This window comes from Spea bombifrons, chromosome 5 (assembly GCF_027358695.1).
Source record: "Spea bombifrons isolate aSpeBom1 chromosome 5, aSpeBom1.2.pri, whole genome shotgun sequence".
Lineage (NCBI taxonomy): Eukaryota > Metazoa > Chordata > Amphibia > Anura > Pelobatidae > Spea > Spea bombifrons.
The window spans coordinates 58,062,963-58,079,802 of record NC_071091.1 but is presented as its reverse complement, the minus strand read 5'-3'; the positions used below and the strand labels follow the sequence as shown (position 1 = coordinate 58,079,802).

The 16,840-nt window shown below is 36.7% G+C and overlaps 1 protein-coding gene across 1 annotated transcript in view; it reads right to left on the bottom strand.

Moving 5' to 3' along the window:
• GABBR2 (gamma-aminobutyric acid type B receptor subunit 2) overlaps nucleotides 1–16,840 on the bottom strand; it is a 207,830-nt gene that overhangs the window by 135,089 nt on the left and 55,901 nt on the right. The window contains exon 2 of the mRNA XM_053467694.1: nucleotides 9,330–9,467. Within this exon, the coding sequence (XP_053323669.1) occupies nucleotides 9,330–9,467 (138 nt within the window). The remainder of the gene's footprint in view (nucleotides 1–9,329; nucleotides 9,468–16,840) is intronic.

Genomic DNA, 16,840 nt, shown 5'->3' with positions numbered 1-16,840 from the left:
GCAATCACTATTGATTATATTCACATCTATTCACTTCTCAAATCTTGTTAAATACATCTTGGAAACACTGCCCTTCCCCACCAGGAAGCAATTCAATTATTAGACAACCACTTATGCTTTTTTCTCATGGACTATTGCAATTTCTTCTAATTGGTGTCTCAACTCCCTTCTTTTGCTTCTATGATACTTAATGATTACTTAATTGTGGCACCAATAAATTGTTTGGCAGTATTTAAAATAATAAAATGATGATAAAATAGATGTTTTAAATAAAAGTAGAAAAAAATACATAAATCAAAAACATAATAAATCATCAAATTAACCTAAGTGGTGTCACCATAACATAAAAGGGATACCATGTTGTTAGAAGAGTGATCCCTGAGCTCTATAAAGTCATCAAATTAAAAGCTAATAAATAATTTAATAAAGAAAAACATTTAAACATGTAAAAAAGGTAAAATAAAGAAGCCTTCCCTACTACACCCACCTCAACTGTTAAAATATAACAAAATAGTGTAGCAAGGATGCATTTTGCTACCTTATAAAATTTTAAGTCCTCCCATGCCAAACATAACTTTAGAAGCCATAATGTAAATAAGCCCAATTAGACACGTTTGTGTAAAAGGGAATATATAGTTACAAAAGTTACAGTCTCTGATTCTATAAATGCTTTCCTTAGAGTTAAGTATCACGTTAAAAAATATTTTGTTGACTTGACTCATTCAACGTAGAACATTGCTTTCTGTGCGTTTTTATTTGGAAATCAATGAAGGATAATATATCAACGGTTAGCTTAACTCAAAAAACAGCTTACTTTTAAGGTTACAAATGACATTTCTGAAACAAAATAAAGTAATTCGTAGCTTTGTACCATCTAATGACATTTGTTCATTTGTTTCATTTTTAAATTGGAATTACTAAATGATATTGGTTAATGCATTTGTAAGAAGAATGTAATGTAATAATTAAGAGTATACATGTATAGTCGTTATTTTGGCACCGTTGTGCTGTACCATGAATCTGCTCTGCTATCTTACAGTGCAGACATGGGCATTTAGGAGGATCAGAGAATCTCCCCAACCATCACAGTGAATGACAACATAGACCTCTTGACCACAGCTCTCATATGGCCAGCTTGCAACCTACTAAAGCAAAGTGCAAGGATATGATTTCATACATTAGCACGCCACTTCAGTAGACTGATGGCTGTGGTAGCATTAACAAGTGCATATTACAGGGATCATACTTGATTACCAAGTAAGTTTTTAATTTTTAATAAAGCTCTGCCCCACACCAACCCCCAAACTAAAGCGTCCCACTTTGGTCAATTCAAATGTTGGTTGGTAAACCTAAGTCAGCTCCTAGGCTTGACCTACTTTAATCTGATATACTAATACATTTTCAACAATTTTTTACTCCTATTTCTCACTATACAAATGGTGAACCAAAGTAACACTCCTCATTGCAGGGACTGTGTTTTTTTCACAGAGTAATTCTAAACAGTACAACAAAATTATTATGTTGTAATCTAAACTTTGTCACATAATATATGAGATATTCAATACTGCATAATAATCTGATACACTCAACGCATCAGCCTTTAAAAAAGGAAAAAGTAAGATAATAAAACATTTTCATTGGTGCTGTTCATTACACAGAAAGACTGCTGTTACAGCCCATAAATAATAATGTCCTTGGGCTTTTTCTTGTTTGTCTTAAAATTAGTCTCATAACACAATTTTTAAAATCTGATTAAAGAGATTCATTATGTTAGCCAAACAAGTTAACTGGTCTGCAAATAATAATATAAAATATTCTTCACACATAGAAAATATGAAAAAAAAATCTGATAATAAATTAATACCTAGAACAATTCCATTGAAAATATATTTTGTGCAATGATTCAAATCAAATGTAAGCAGCATAATTTCAACACTCGTATCATTGCATTTGTCCTTCAACCTGTTTCAGCTTTCAGTATCAATGCTAGTATATGTATGTCAGATTGCCTTGTCAATGAAAGGTGCACTCTTTGTTTTGTTGTCAATCACAGTAGTGGTACCAGCTGACGTACATAAATCGGTGCTGCAGCCAAAGACAATGTGAACTTTCATGTTGACACAGTAATAGAAATTGTATATGTTTTGTGGTTATGATGGTCAATGTGACTAGCATAGTTTTAATATGTTTAAAATGTAGCTCATTATATATTTATCTTTAAGAAAACAGAACAAATGCTCTAGGGCCCCTTGTGAAGGACCAGTAACTCTCATCTGCCCCACAAAGCAGGGATCTGATCAGGTCATGCTGTGGTCCCTTTTAATGCAGCGCTAGCATTGATGCTCCCTAGGAAGTGACTTCATTTCTGGGAGGAAGCCAGTGGTGGAAGTACTTTGAAAGGGGGGCAAATGTTTGTTTTTAGGTAACTGCTGCATGGCCCCAAGTATATTAATCTAGCCTAATATACTGTATAACCATGGGAGATTACAGAGTGTTGTAATATAGACACTGTCAAAGTATTTACCCCTCGGGTATGGTGCTTACAGCCAAAATGTCTGCACTAAAATAAATGTATGTGGTATACATTTCTTAAGACTCTATATTACCCATGTAAATAGTGTCTTCAGATACCTGTGATATTACTTCCTGAATCCCAATATTTAGATGCATGTTATCCCGGACTTGACTCCTCTTGGATGTAAACTTTAGTAACCCTCCCCAAAACATCCTCTTATCAACTTCCTCTACCACCCCACATCACCTTAACTGATCAACTAACACGTTGTTTTGTCCAATAGGTTTCCCCAGATTCACTTGCTTGATGCAGCGCTTTCCGTCATGGCCGTCACATCACCCCAAGTCTGTTATTGTCTCTATCTATTAATGGGTAATTGGATGGACACCCCTTATTATTTACAATACTAAGAAGTGAGTGCATTTTTTATGTCTGTTTTACCTCTGATTCCAAAGTGTTAATAAAGGATTTCCACCTCTGAAAAAAACATTGCGGAACAGGATCTTTAAAACGGTATTCTACAGGTTTACCGAATCATAGCAGCCATTTTTTGCATACGTGCCACAATCACCTCCAGCACTATTTGAAATAGTATGTTCACTTTCATATTAAAAAAGGTACAATAATTTACCTTGCAGAAATCAAACACTACTTATGACCTTTTATCAACAATAACCATTGGGCGCAAATGGTCCCAGTTATATTATTGCTTTAGAAAATGATTTCCTTTTTTAATATGCTTTAGATAAATGTTCTGTTATTCTGAACATTTCTTTTGCCCATTACAAAGATAAGATGGCACACGAATATCTCACATAACTCATCATATCTAGTTTTCCATCAGGGAAAGTGCAATACAGGAATTGAAGAATTAGGTAAAATTATTCAGACTGGGAAAAACCCATAGTTTGAGACAAAGTTAATAATACACTTTTTAAATGGCGACAAAGCCATATTGTTTATGCACCCTGTTTAACTTTAATTTAGCAAGTATTATAGTTAGGGCTGAGAAAAAATCCTAATTGAACTATTTTTTTAAAAAATCCATCTCTAAAACTCTACCTTTTTTATTTTTAGGTTTCAGTAATGTTAAACGTGATGTAAAAGCAAAGGTTGCCAAGAAAGTCCTTGTCCTTCACAGATTAGTCTACTTTACTCTGCATCGTTGTGACACTAAAAGTGATATGATAATAAAATACTGAAATAAGTGTCTGGGAGGGCTGGGCTCACTAATATGTAACAAAAATAAAACAACTGCATAAACCAATGAAACATTGTGGGTATGATTCAGTCAGATGCTACAAAGCAATATATTTATTGAAGAAAACCCTAAATATGTATTTATCTATATTGATACATATATACCGTATTTGCTCGATTATAAGACGAGGTTTTTTTCAGAGCAAAATCAAGCAATGAAACAAGCCATGTGTGAGGACTTAAGAAGCAGAGCAAGTCTTGCGTCATACAACCAACCAAGTAAAGTAGAGTATGTTGAATTTAAAGGGACAGAATTTGGGCCAGGAGTAGACCACACTCAAGGAATTACTGCTTGCATAGGATGTAAGATTAGTAGCAGAATTATTAAAACAGCCATTGTCACGAAGGGTACAAAAAGTAAAATCAGACATTGTTACGAAGGAGTTTCCATCATTCTACAGTGACAAAGATTATTCAAAGCGGACAACAATTAAGACAGTTGCCAATCTTCCCAGGAGTGGACATCACAGCAAATTCACCCCAAGGTCAAACAAGGTCTGTTTGGAAGGGTTGCCAGGAGAAAGTCTCTTCTGTCTAAAAAGAACACGGCAGCAAAATTGCTTCTAAGCAAGACTTCTGGAACAGTGTCCTTTGGACAGACGAGGCCAGTGGAAATGTTTGGCCATAATGCACAGCACCAAACCAAACACAGCATATCAACACAAACACCTCAAGCACAGTGGTGAAAGGGTGATAATTTGGGCTTGGGAACCTTGCAGTCATTAAGTCGACCATGAACTCCTCTGTATACCAACGTATTCTTGAGTAAGATGTGAGGCCATCTGTACGACAGCTAAAGCTTGGCCAAAATTGGGTCATGCAACAGGGCAATGATCACAAAAGAAAGGAAGTCAAGGTGTTGCAATGGCCCAGTCAAAGTCCAGGCCTCAACCTGATTAAAATGCTGTGGCAGGACCTTAAGGGAGCTGTGCATAAACAAATGCCTGCAAAACTCAATGAACTGAAGCATTGTTGTAAAGAAGAGTGGACCAAAATTCCCCCACGTACAGAAAGCGATTACTTTCAAGTTATAGAAGTAGGTGGTTCTACAAGCTATTGATTCATAAAGTGTACTTAGTTTTACACATAGAGCGTCTCCATTTTGGCATTATTTTTGTTGAATAAATCATGACACTGTGTAATAGGTCATGTGTTGTTGTTTATCTGAGGTTGTATTTACCTAGTTTTTTTTAAAATAGATTCTATAAAAGAGCTTGTTTTAAGGTGTGTTGCTATATAGTGTTTATTTATAAATGTATGTATTAACCTCATTGCAAGCTTATAGGCTAAAAGACAGAATGTTTAGAACTTGGATTCATTTCATTTCAAAGGAAAATAGGTTCAATGATTTAGGTTATAATCCCTTGTGAAGATTTACCTAAATAAAGGCACACTATGTTACCATGTAATGAGCATTGCCCTAGGAAGTATAAGCCATAGGAACAGTAATTAACAGTGAAACAGCCATGAGCTCACAATACTTTTATCTGTTAATGGTATTGATTACTGGGAATATTGCAGTTGAATCAATGAACACTAATGAGTATATAATTCAATAAAAAAGGGTGCTGATTATTCATACAGGATAAACGTCCAGCAAATGTATATTTCTACAAGGGTTTATACATTATTATTACTTGCTTGAATATGAAAGGTATGAGTATTATAGTAAAAAGTATAGTTAAAAGTCAAAATAATTTTTCAAAATAACAACACAATTACTTTAGGAAACTCAAAGCCATTTTCATGAAATCTGATACAGGTAACAATATGATGGCAACAAGAAAACATATACTATCATTAGAAGTCAATAAGAAACAATATCATGCATGATTTAGCAATGTGCAGGATCTTTTTAATTAGTTCATCTTATTATAAATTTGTAACATGCGTGCAACCAACTTGTAGTTAAAACATGCATGTTTATATGTGACAACATAATTTAAAAGGAAGATAAAAAAAACTATTACATTTAACAGTGAGTATACTTTGATTTAAAAACACTCATGGAAAAATATTGAGTTTATACCACAAGCAACTTGAAAAACTCTACAGCATCAATGAACTTACACCTACAATACGTTGCATTACATTTTATTTCTAAAGCTCCAAAAGATTCTGTAGCCCTACTAGAATTAGGAAAGTAAACATTAACAACATTGCCACACATGAAGACATACTGGCCCAGATGGAAAAAAGGTCCATGCGATTGTCGGTTTACAGTTGAGAGTGAGTAAGACAGAAGATGAAGAACTACTAGGCCAAGTATAATGTAATTATAGTGAGGGTCATGTGGAGAAGTCTGTGGTGATCTTGAAGGTGGGAGAATAATACATTATTTAGAATGCAGGTTGTGGGTGTTAGGAGGATAGATTGTCATGAGCCATGGGGTTTTGAACCAACAACACTGCCTCTGGTAGTTAATACACTTAACCATTATGCCACCAGGTGGCTCTTGGGTTGCTGATTTCTCTACCTACCCATGGACATAAGATACCTGCCTGCATCTGCCTCACCTGTTTCTTGTTATGGCAATCAACGGGTTATAAATACCTGGGCATGGTCCTAGCTCAGGGCTAAAATGGTGTGTTTCCAGCCCTGTTTATACCCTGTGGAGTAACTATTTTGCTTATCTAGATTTTGACCCTTGGCATGGACTTAGATATTGAACCTGGTTCCCCCTTTGTACTGCAATTGAGTTGGATCATCTGGACTTTGACATATCGGCATGGACTTTGACTCCTCTTCTGAATTACCCCTTGGTAAGATGCTGCAAACTCCCTTGCCTTCTGCTCATGCTATAGACCTCCTGGCCAGTCTGCTCATTGTGAGCATTGTGACCTCCTGGCCATTGTGATTGTACTACAAAACTTCTAGCCAGTCTGCTCGTGCTACAGACCCCCTGGCCAGTATGCCTGTGCTACGGACCACCTTGCCATCTGCTTGTACCTGCCTGCTCTACAGAATATGTTGCTGTGAGCCTGTTATTGGACTCTATGTGTTTTCTGGTTGTGTCTACAAAGTGAAAGTAACAGGCTTGTAGGCACAAGTGTTTGATATCATATGATACTAGATATGATCTCAGTGGTGACAGAGAGAGTCAGGTGTATGTAAAACTGGTTTGTTGGATACATTGTGGAATTATCAGCAGTGATCGAGATATCTGGAATATAGGATTTAGTAGACATTTAAATATCCAGAAGCTCAGTTGTAGAATGTTGAGCTTCAAGTAGTGAGATGCAATTGGTAAGATACTTCAGAAGAGAGGGTGATATGTCAGCAAAGCAGCAAAGGTATATTAGCAACCTCTCAACAGAAAGGTGGTGGTAGAATCCAAATTCAGAGATTAGTTTTTCAAGACAGAAGGTATACATAGAGTACGGGCCCCATAATCATGCCCTGAGGCACATCAATAGAGAGTGCCAGAAAATGAGATGCAAACAGTATTGTCAGAAGACAGGTGTTTTGCAGGAGAATGTGGTGGTATGAAGGATTTGCAGTAGCAGAGGGTGATAAACAGGGTCAAAGGCTGTGGAGAGATCAAAGAGGATAAGCAAGAAAAGTGACCGTTTGTTTTAGTAGTCAGGGGGTATTTAGTCATTTTGGTGAGGGTTGTGCCAGAGATACATCTGAAACCCAGCACAAAACTTGAAGGGCTGAAAGTGGTCACCATTTCAAACGTATTATGTACAGCTATCTCTGCCTATTTTTAGGCTAATACAGTAAAGGAATTTAAGTATGTATGGGATAGGATGGGGCTATCCTGACCACAACACAATACCAACAAAAAAAGTATATGTAATGTTCTCTGAATATATTCTTGACATCTTATATTGTCCTTATTTTATGGGGCTTCAAAAATATGTTAATGTACGTATATATATACAAAAAAAATTTATGGAGAGAGCAGAACATATTTTTATAATTATTTCTATAAGTTTAATTAGAATTAATGACACTGGGGCACTGTTTTAATTATGAGGATACTGTGCAATCAGTAAAAGATAGCAAACAAAATATTTCAATGTTAAAAAAAATCACACAAACAGATGTAGCTACCTACACTTTTTTCACTTCAATCCACCCACACTATATAAATCTCACATGCCAGTCACTTCTCATATGTTGTAATGGGGACCAATGTAAGAACCCCAAAATTATGAGTACATGTTGCTTTCTACAATAACCAATTAGCGTCAAACAATGAAATCCAGAACGTTATGTTCGAGAGATAAAACGGTAGGCATTTTTCATCTAACCAACCATCCATCCATATGTCTCCCTATCTTAGCTGTTATACATCAGTTTATCTATATATATATATATATACAAGAATATCAGTACAAAATACTCCAAAATCTGACTGTAAGATGTATTGATCAAGCATACCTATAGACAAAAAAAGTATTCCATTATATCTGTTATATTGCTATCCCATTATTTTATATCAAAAAATATATTCAGATTTTTATACTTAAAGTAATTTCTAAGTGTCAGACTTTACAACTTTTTGTGAGGCTTGAAACATTGATTTTTTTTCATACATATATTTACACATTCAATTCTATTAGCACCTTTGCTTTCAGTGGCGTGGGAGTTAGAAAAAAATGTGGTAAAAGCAAGACCAAAAACCACCAAGGCATTGTGTATTGTAGACTAAAATCCCAGCATGGTAGATAGTGATGTTCCAAAAGCATTTAAGCTGGCTAGTCCTGATTAAAAGTGGCAACTTATCTCCACTTTAAGCTGGTCATGTAACATGGTACGGTAGTTTGGAAGCTGCCCTGGAGTGAGACTCCACACAAGGTGTGTGTTAGAGTGTGTATGTGTCCAAATTAGTATAAGTGTGTGTTAGAGTGATTGTTAGAACGTATATGTGTTAGAGTAAGTATGTATTTTAGACCGGAAATAATTTCCATGTTTACAAAAAATGCACAAAATATTCATATATACTACTTAAATAAATCTTTTTGCAGCAAATATATTATTTACACATTTTTATACTCCATGCATTAAAGCAATTTAGAGTTTGCCTGGGTGTAAGTATTGGTTCACTTTTACTGCTGAAAAGAATTTGATTGTGTAGAAAGAAATATGACGGAAAACCCTGCGGCACTGCTAAAGGGAAACTACTAACCTGCGGAGTAGAATGTAATGCAGTGTCAGAGTGCACTTTATAGAAGACGTTTAAGATGTGAATACATTATATATAAGCTGGCACTATTTAGTAAGTAGTAATATAAAAATAATGTACTTTAAAGGACTTTTGTTTCTTCAAATAGGATTTAAGCTTGAAGAAGTTTAGTAAGCTTTTAATGGCCCAGTTCACTGCCTGTACATGTGCATGTGAAGAAGAGATGGAGGAAATTGATCTGAATTAAACAGCTTAATAACTACATTAGGCTCTAAATCAATACATTGATGTATCAGCCTTGATATATATGGATGAATATTTATAGGTGAACAGAAGAGAATGTATATATAATAATATGTAATATGTACATCACTATACAGTAAAAAAACAATGTATTTATTACATGAAATACAGCCTTACCTGAACCAGGTTCCATCCTTTTAAAGACTCAGCAATAATAGAGGTCACTGAAGGGCATACGCCACCAAAAACCATCAAGTGATTAGGTCCATACTTTATCGCATCATAAAATGCTTTAAGTCCTTTTGCATTGTCACACTGTAAAAACAAATAAACACATGATATAGCAAAGATACTTGTTGCCAATAAAAGCTAGCATAAAAGTCCTATATATATTTTAATATTTTATGTAATATTACAATATTACTAATTTAAACATGATCGCCAGTAATATTTCATGTGCACATGTGTGGACCTCCTGTTATGGGTTCATTCCATCGTTCTTGCAATGTAAAAAGAGGCCTTGAGTAATTTCTCAAGATATCACATAGTCTATTATATGGTAAATAGGGAGGAAAATGTTCATAGGATACAGTAAAATCATATACAACAATAAAACACTGAATGAAATATACATGTATGCCTGGGTTGCTATAATAACAGGCTATTCAAGTTTCTACGCTGTTACTAAGTATGTAAGAGAAGAGAATGACTTTGATCAATATATATCTCATGTGCAATACGACGCTGGCAATAATACTTTAATCAATATTAGAGTATGATACAGGGAAACATAATAATGTTATAGCAATAAGTGTCAGCTGCTTCATTTTCTTTGAATCCCTAAGCTCACAACAGTCCCATTACTGTCAAATGTATTAAAACCCTTATTACCATTATTTATACATATTAATATTATCTATGTTATAAAACTTAAGTAAAAACTGTATTAGCTTTCACCTACAACTAACCTACATATTTTATTAGTTATTCAGTTATGTCTTAAATGTGTTACATTTCATGCTTACAGCTTATTTTAGATTGTATCATATGTCAGCGGTTCCATTGCTCATATCAGTATCTATAAGACAATGGCAAAAACACGTTCATGACCAATCAAGGTCAGCTTAAGGATGAACAGGGGAGAAAAACATGCTCTTCTCCAACGTTAAGGTAAAAATGTAAACTGTTAAATTTGGTATTTTTTAAATATTGTTTTCAGTTATAAAATATATAAAGTATATAAGTATTAGTTGAGCCAACGTAGGAAAAGACATAAAGCTAATGTTAATTGCTATATTGCAAATTAACAAAACCTCATAGTAATGTTGTTACTTTTGAGGAATAATTTGACACCCCTGTGGTAGAAGAATATGAATAATAATGTAATTAACAATGGATAACTTGATTCCAGAGAAAGCAAACCGATATTTATCGATAAAACTAAAGAGACTGCGGTACCTATTGAGGTGACATGTAGGTAGGGCTGCAACTAACGATTATTTTAATAATCGATTAGTTGGCCGATTCTTTTTTCGATTAATCGGATAAAAAAATCAGTTTTGAAATTCATTATACCCCCCATACGCCACTATAACTCACCCATACACCACTCTGCCTCCTCCCCCCTCCCATACACCACTCTGCCTCCTCCCATACTCCACTCTGCCTCCCCCCTCCCATACTCCACTCTGCCTCCTCCCCCCTCCCATACACCACTTTGCCTCCTCCCCCCTCCCATACACCACTTTGCCTCCTCCCCCTCCCATACTCCACTCTGCCTCCTCCCCCTCCCATACTCCACTCTGCCTCCTCCCCCTCCCATACTCCACTCTGCCTCCTCCCCCCTCCCATACGCCACTCTGCCTCCTGTCAGCAACGGAGGTTCACAAGACACAAGGGAGCCGGGTAGAGAGGCAGAGTGGCGTATGGGAGGGGGAGGAGCCAGAGTGTATGGGAGGGTGGCTCCCATACACCACTCTGCCTCTCTCCCGACTCCCTGGTATTTTGTGAACCTCCGTTGCTGACAGGCACTTACGCTGAGGCTTCTATGAAGCTGCAGTGTAAGTGAAGGGCAGTAACGGAGGCTGTCTGTGCGATGCAGACCCCCACCAGCTGACAGAGAGGATGATCCTCTGCAGGAGACCTCGATTCTCTGTCAGCCGGTGGGGGTCTGCACGATGCGCACAGACAGCCTCCGTTACTCACCTTCACTTACGCTGAGGCTTCTATGAAGCTGCAGTGAAAGTGCCTGTCAGCAACGGAGGCTCACAAAATACCAGGGAGTCGGGAGAGAGGCAGATTAGTGTATGGGAGGGGGAGGAGTCAGAGGGGTGTATGGGAGGTGGGAGAGACGGAAGTGAGAGACCGGCCGACAGTGAGGGGAATCCAGGTCCCCTGCAGAGTTGCGGGGGATCTTGATTCTAGTGTTATAATCCGATCTCTGATATAAGGATAAAATCGATAAAAATCGATTCGACCAAACAATAATGAAAATCGTTGACAATGATTTTCATTATCGATTATTATCGATTTTATCGATTAGTTGTTTCAGCCCTTCATGTAGTATCTTTTTCTATTAATATAAATTAATATTTCTATTAGTAATACCAATTTCTTAAATAAAACGATGGTGCTGCATTAATGAGGAACTGTCTTGGTCAAGATTTTTATAGAATTTCTGGAATTTAGTAATAAGGAAACTTCGAAAAGTCAGAAAAAGATTTCTTTTAAAGTCCACAATTTCCCCCTTTATAATATGTACATAGTTGTTATTTTTTTATTTATATCAATCTATTAATTCACAACGTGTCTGTGCCTTCTTTGCCCCATGCCCCACCTCCCTTTGAACTTACACTCTAACACACATATGTAAACACACTTACACAAACTACACAAACTTACTCATATTCGCTAACACACACGTACACATTCATTCTAATACACACTCATTTCACCAATTTATACATCCATGCTCACACACAAACTCCTACACATCAATGCTCACTCACACACACAATTACACATCCATGCTCACTCACACACACAATTACACATCCATGCTCGCACACACAATTACACATCCATGCTCACACACACAATTACACATCCATGCTCGCACACACAATTACACATCCATTCTCACACACACAATTACACATCCATGCTCACACACACAATTACACATCCATGCTGACACACACATGTACACTAACATGCTCAGACACACATGTACACTTACATGCTCACTGGCACACACAATTACACATCCATGCTCACATACATACATATACAAACACATATACATACATCCATGTTTCACCACAGGGTCACATGACCTCACCATGCCTGTTCAAAATAGTTTAAGAAGGGCCCTTTCTAACTATTTTGGACCAGTACAGGGAGACATGAAGAAGGGGTCGCTATGGGCCCCCTAGAGGCACTGGCCCCGTCGCAGCTGCAGTTACGCCAGTGCTTGTGATTCTTCCAGTCCTCTATAGTCACAAATAAAACGGCACATAAAGATCTTCCTTTAGGGAAGTGATGACAATATAGCATAACATGTCCATATTCAAACTGTAGCAACAAATATAAACCAAGGTGATCCATATAAGTGTGCATGTCCCTTGACATCAATTATTAAACACTTTCAGTGTATGTATTAAATGGTGATCACAAGAAAGATCACTTGAGTGGAACATTTAGTAATCTTTATAATGTTTTCATCTTGGCTGTCCTGTAGACAGAAAACTATTCTGTTCGTTTTATGTCAAGACAATTAATACCCTTAGGACACAGACAAAAATTCAGACTGACAGCTCTAAATTCCCTCTATTCCATCTCGGATACCTGCCACCTTTTATTTGGCCATGCATATAAGTGGATTAGACATTCCAAAAATGTTATGGATAAAATATGATATTTTTAATTAGACCATTAACAAAAAAAAAGAAAAAAAAATCAATGTGCTAAGCCAGTATAGGAAAAATAGTATCCCTTCTTGTGACAGTAGGATTTTCAACGCATTCTTCAACTGCAAATGCCTGACAGCAATGTGATTAATTAAAAAAACTTGCCCGCCTAATTTTTTAACTCATAATGTTACCTGCACCCCAAAGGCCAATTGTAATTATAAGAAAATGTCCAATTTTGAAAATCAGAAAGAGAAAATTATTTTATTTTAGAGATTTCCTCTATAAAGAATATATATATTTTAAGCCTTGCTACACCCTTCATTTTTCATCGTGGTTACAAACTGGACAGCAAAATCAGACAACCATTGAACCAATATCTGACCGTGCTGATCAGAGCCACAAGATTTCAACTACATCTTAAATTAATCCAATTAAAATTTCAGCGACGAGGTTAGCGGCATATAAATGTCTATTTTATCTTTCATTAGATAATGTTGGAATAAATGGATTTGCAGAGCTAGTGTAACTTCAAAAAAAAATGCAGAGCCAGTGCAATTTTCAATTTGTGGATATAAAACCTAAAAGAAGTGTCGCTGGTATGTCAACTTTTAAGTAAGGTTAAGATGTCCACCACTAGATAAAACCTCTGAAATTGCTAAGGACTGCAGAGCCTAGCAAGATCTGATGCAAACACTCTCACATTAATTAAATTATTACTGAATCCTTAGATGTATTTGCTTCATTTGGTACTAACTATGCAGCAGCATACATTTGCAAAATTGGTTCAAATTAAAACTATAATGAGACTGCATTTAATACGATACAATACAATTTTTAAGATTGTCTAAGGGTTTATATTTCAAAAAGCATATAGTTTTATAAAAATATAAAAATGAGATTATGTATATCGTTTCTAAATAAAATAAAGGAAAAATAAAAGAAAAAAAATACAGCAGTAATTGCTGTTCTCAATTTCAGATATCCTAACAAATTATCAGCCATAACATCATGACCATCTGCCCAATATTGTGTAGGTCCCCCTTTGGCCACCAAAACAGCCCTGGCCCATCCAGGCCTGGACTCCATTAGACCTCTGAAGGTGTGCTGTGGTATCTGACACCAAGACATTAGCAGCAGATACTTTAAGTCCTGTAAGTTGCAAGGTGGGGCCTTCATTGATCTGACTTATTTGTCCAGCACATCCCACAGATGCTCAATTGGAGGTCAACACCTTGAACTTGTTGTTGTGTTCCTAAAACCATTCCTGAACAATTTTTGCTTTGTGGCAGGGTACACTATCATTCTGAAAGAGGCCAATGACATTAGGGAATAAAGTGTCCATGAAAGTGTGTACACGGTCTGCAACAACGCTTAGGTAGGTGGTACGTGTTAAAGTAACATCCACATGAATGGCAGGACCCAAAGTTTTCCAGCAGAACATTGCCCAAATCATCATACTGCCTCCACCAGCTTGCCTTCTTCCCATACTGCATTCTGGTACCATGTGTTCTCCAGGTAAGTGAGGCACACGCACCTGGCCATCCACAACATGTAAAAGAAATCGTGATTCATACCTGGCCAACTTCCATTGCTCCATAATCCAGTTCTTATGCTCATGTGCCCATTCTAGGCCCTGACTGGTCTGCGGCTATGCAGCCCCACACGCAACAAACTGTGATGCACTGTGCGTTCTGACACCTTTCTATCAGAACCAGCATTATTTATTTTCAGCAATTTGAGCTACTGTAGCTCGTCTGTTGGATTTGACCACGTGGGCCAGCCTTCACCCCCCACGTGCATCAACGAGCCTTGGCCCGCCCATGACAATGTCGCCAGTTCACCGCTTTTCCTTCCTTGGACCACTCTTGATAGGAACTAACAACTGCAGACCGGGAACACCCCACAAGAGCTGCAGTGTTGGAGATGCTCCAAGTCGGTTGTCTAGCCATCACAATTTAGCCCTTGTCAAAGTCACTCAGATCCTTACATTTTTCCTACTTCTAACACATCAACTTTGAGTAAGTATGCTGCCGAATATAACATTATTCCCTTCAACTGAATAATATATATATTCCCAATAATACTATAGTGGATTCCCACAGTGAGTCTTTCATGCCAAGTGGACCAGTTAACAGAGATACAAAGTAACATATCTGATGCTTGCAATAGCAGAGACAGCTAGACCATGCCCCCAAGGTACCCCCCTCCCATGGGCAGGACCAGAGTGGCCATTTCCTTGCATATGTAGGGCAATTTCTCACTTCTTTTTTGCATTTGTTTTAATTGGTCTATAGGTGAAAAGTACCACGTTGACTACCACGTAATTAGCTTTTCTGTTAGTAAGATATAGTGAGTTCTGTCACTTTACTACATTTTAGACATTTTTACATAACATAAAGAGTGAGTAAATATTTTCAGGTGATAGATTTATAATTGTAAATGGCATATTGAAAGATTTTATGATTCTATTTTTTATGTCTGGTGTTAGGTAAAAATATAGGCATACATAAGAACAGTGGATTTGCCCAGGAGCTCCTGGCAGCACAACTAAAAGTATTATTTTCTTCCTGTTGGAATTATCCTGTGAATGACCCACGATTTTGCTTGTGCTTTTGGTTGCCTGAATAAGCTTTGCCTGGTAGAGTAAAAGAAGTAGCAGCGGCATTGGCACCACCGAACCTATTGTAATTACATTAACTAAATATATATATATATATATATATATATATATATATATATATATATATATATATATATAAAAACAGCCTTTACCTTATTCTATGATTATATATACCCCCCCCCCATGAATATGTGATTTTTTAAAACATTTATTTTCCATGAATATGTGAGTTTTGCACACTGACACTCTGGCTGTCGGTGATAAGTGATGATAAACTGCCACTGATCTTTAATAAATAGCCTAACAAGCCCTGCCTCTTCGTCTCCAGCCTCAATGTGTTATGTCCCTCTCTGCTACATTACTGAAAGAAATGGAGAGATCTTCTGTGTGTTATTTATGAAGGTGCTTTTGGAATGTGGGTGGGGGTTTTCATCCTTCCTGAATAACAGCTGATAAGTGGATATCGGGCAATTCCTTTACTGTCTGATTTGGGGATCAGTCGTGTTTGGCTCTGCTCCCTGTCCTGTTTTGTCCACTCTCTCCCCCTTTTTCAGCCTAACTGAAAAAAAATCTGCATTGTTCTGACAAAAGTGTTCTCTGTATAAGTTAATTGTCCTCAGAGTCTAACCCTCCTTACTCAAGTGGGTCAATGAAAGTAACAATGAATGAAAAAGATATAATAAGAGGGCAGTGACTTTATTTGTTTCCTTAACAGAACCCTAAAGAGATTCAGCTGTGTCTATATTAAACCATTCATTATTTGCTGAGCGAGACTCTGAAACCTTAATTTTCCCTCAGTTTTGATGAATCCATTTACCATAGACACGACCACCATCTTCTAGGGAATTGTTACTTGCCTCTGTGAATTTCATTAAGAAAAAAGACATTGTAATTATTTGTTAAAAAATAGGATTTTTTTTTTATAGAAGCATCCACTTTTTTAAGAAATATGAATATTAGAAATGTTAAATGTTCATTTGGCACATTTATTTTTCTAAATGTCTAATTTTCTGGATTTCCCCAAGAGGGAACTCATATTTAACAGCAACCCTGCCTCCTGTGACCAGCCTTAAGCACCACACTCCTCCACCATAAGTAAGGGGTAAAACTTAGGGAAGGAAACGCATTTTGAGATAAGTGATTTATAAGTTGCTACA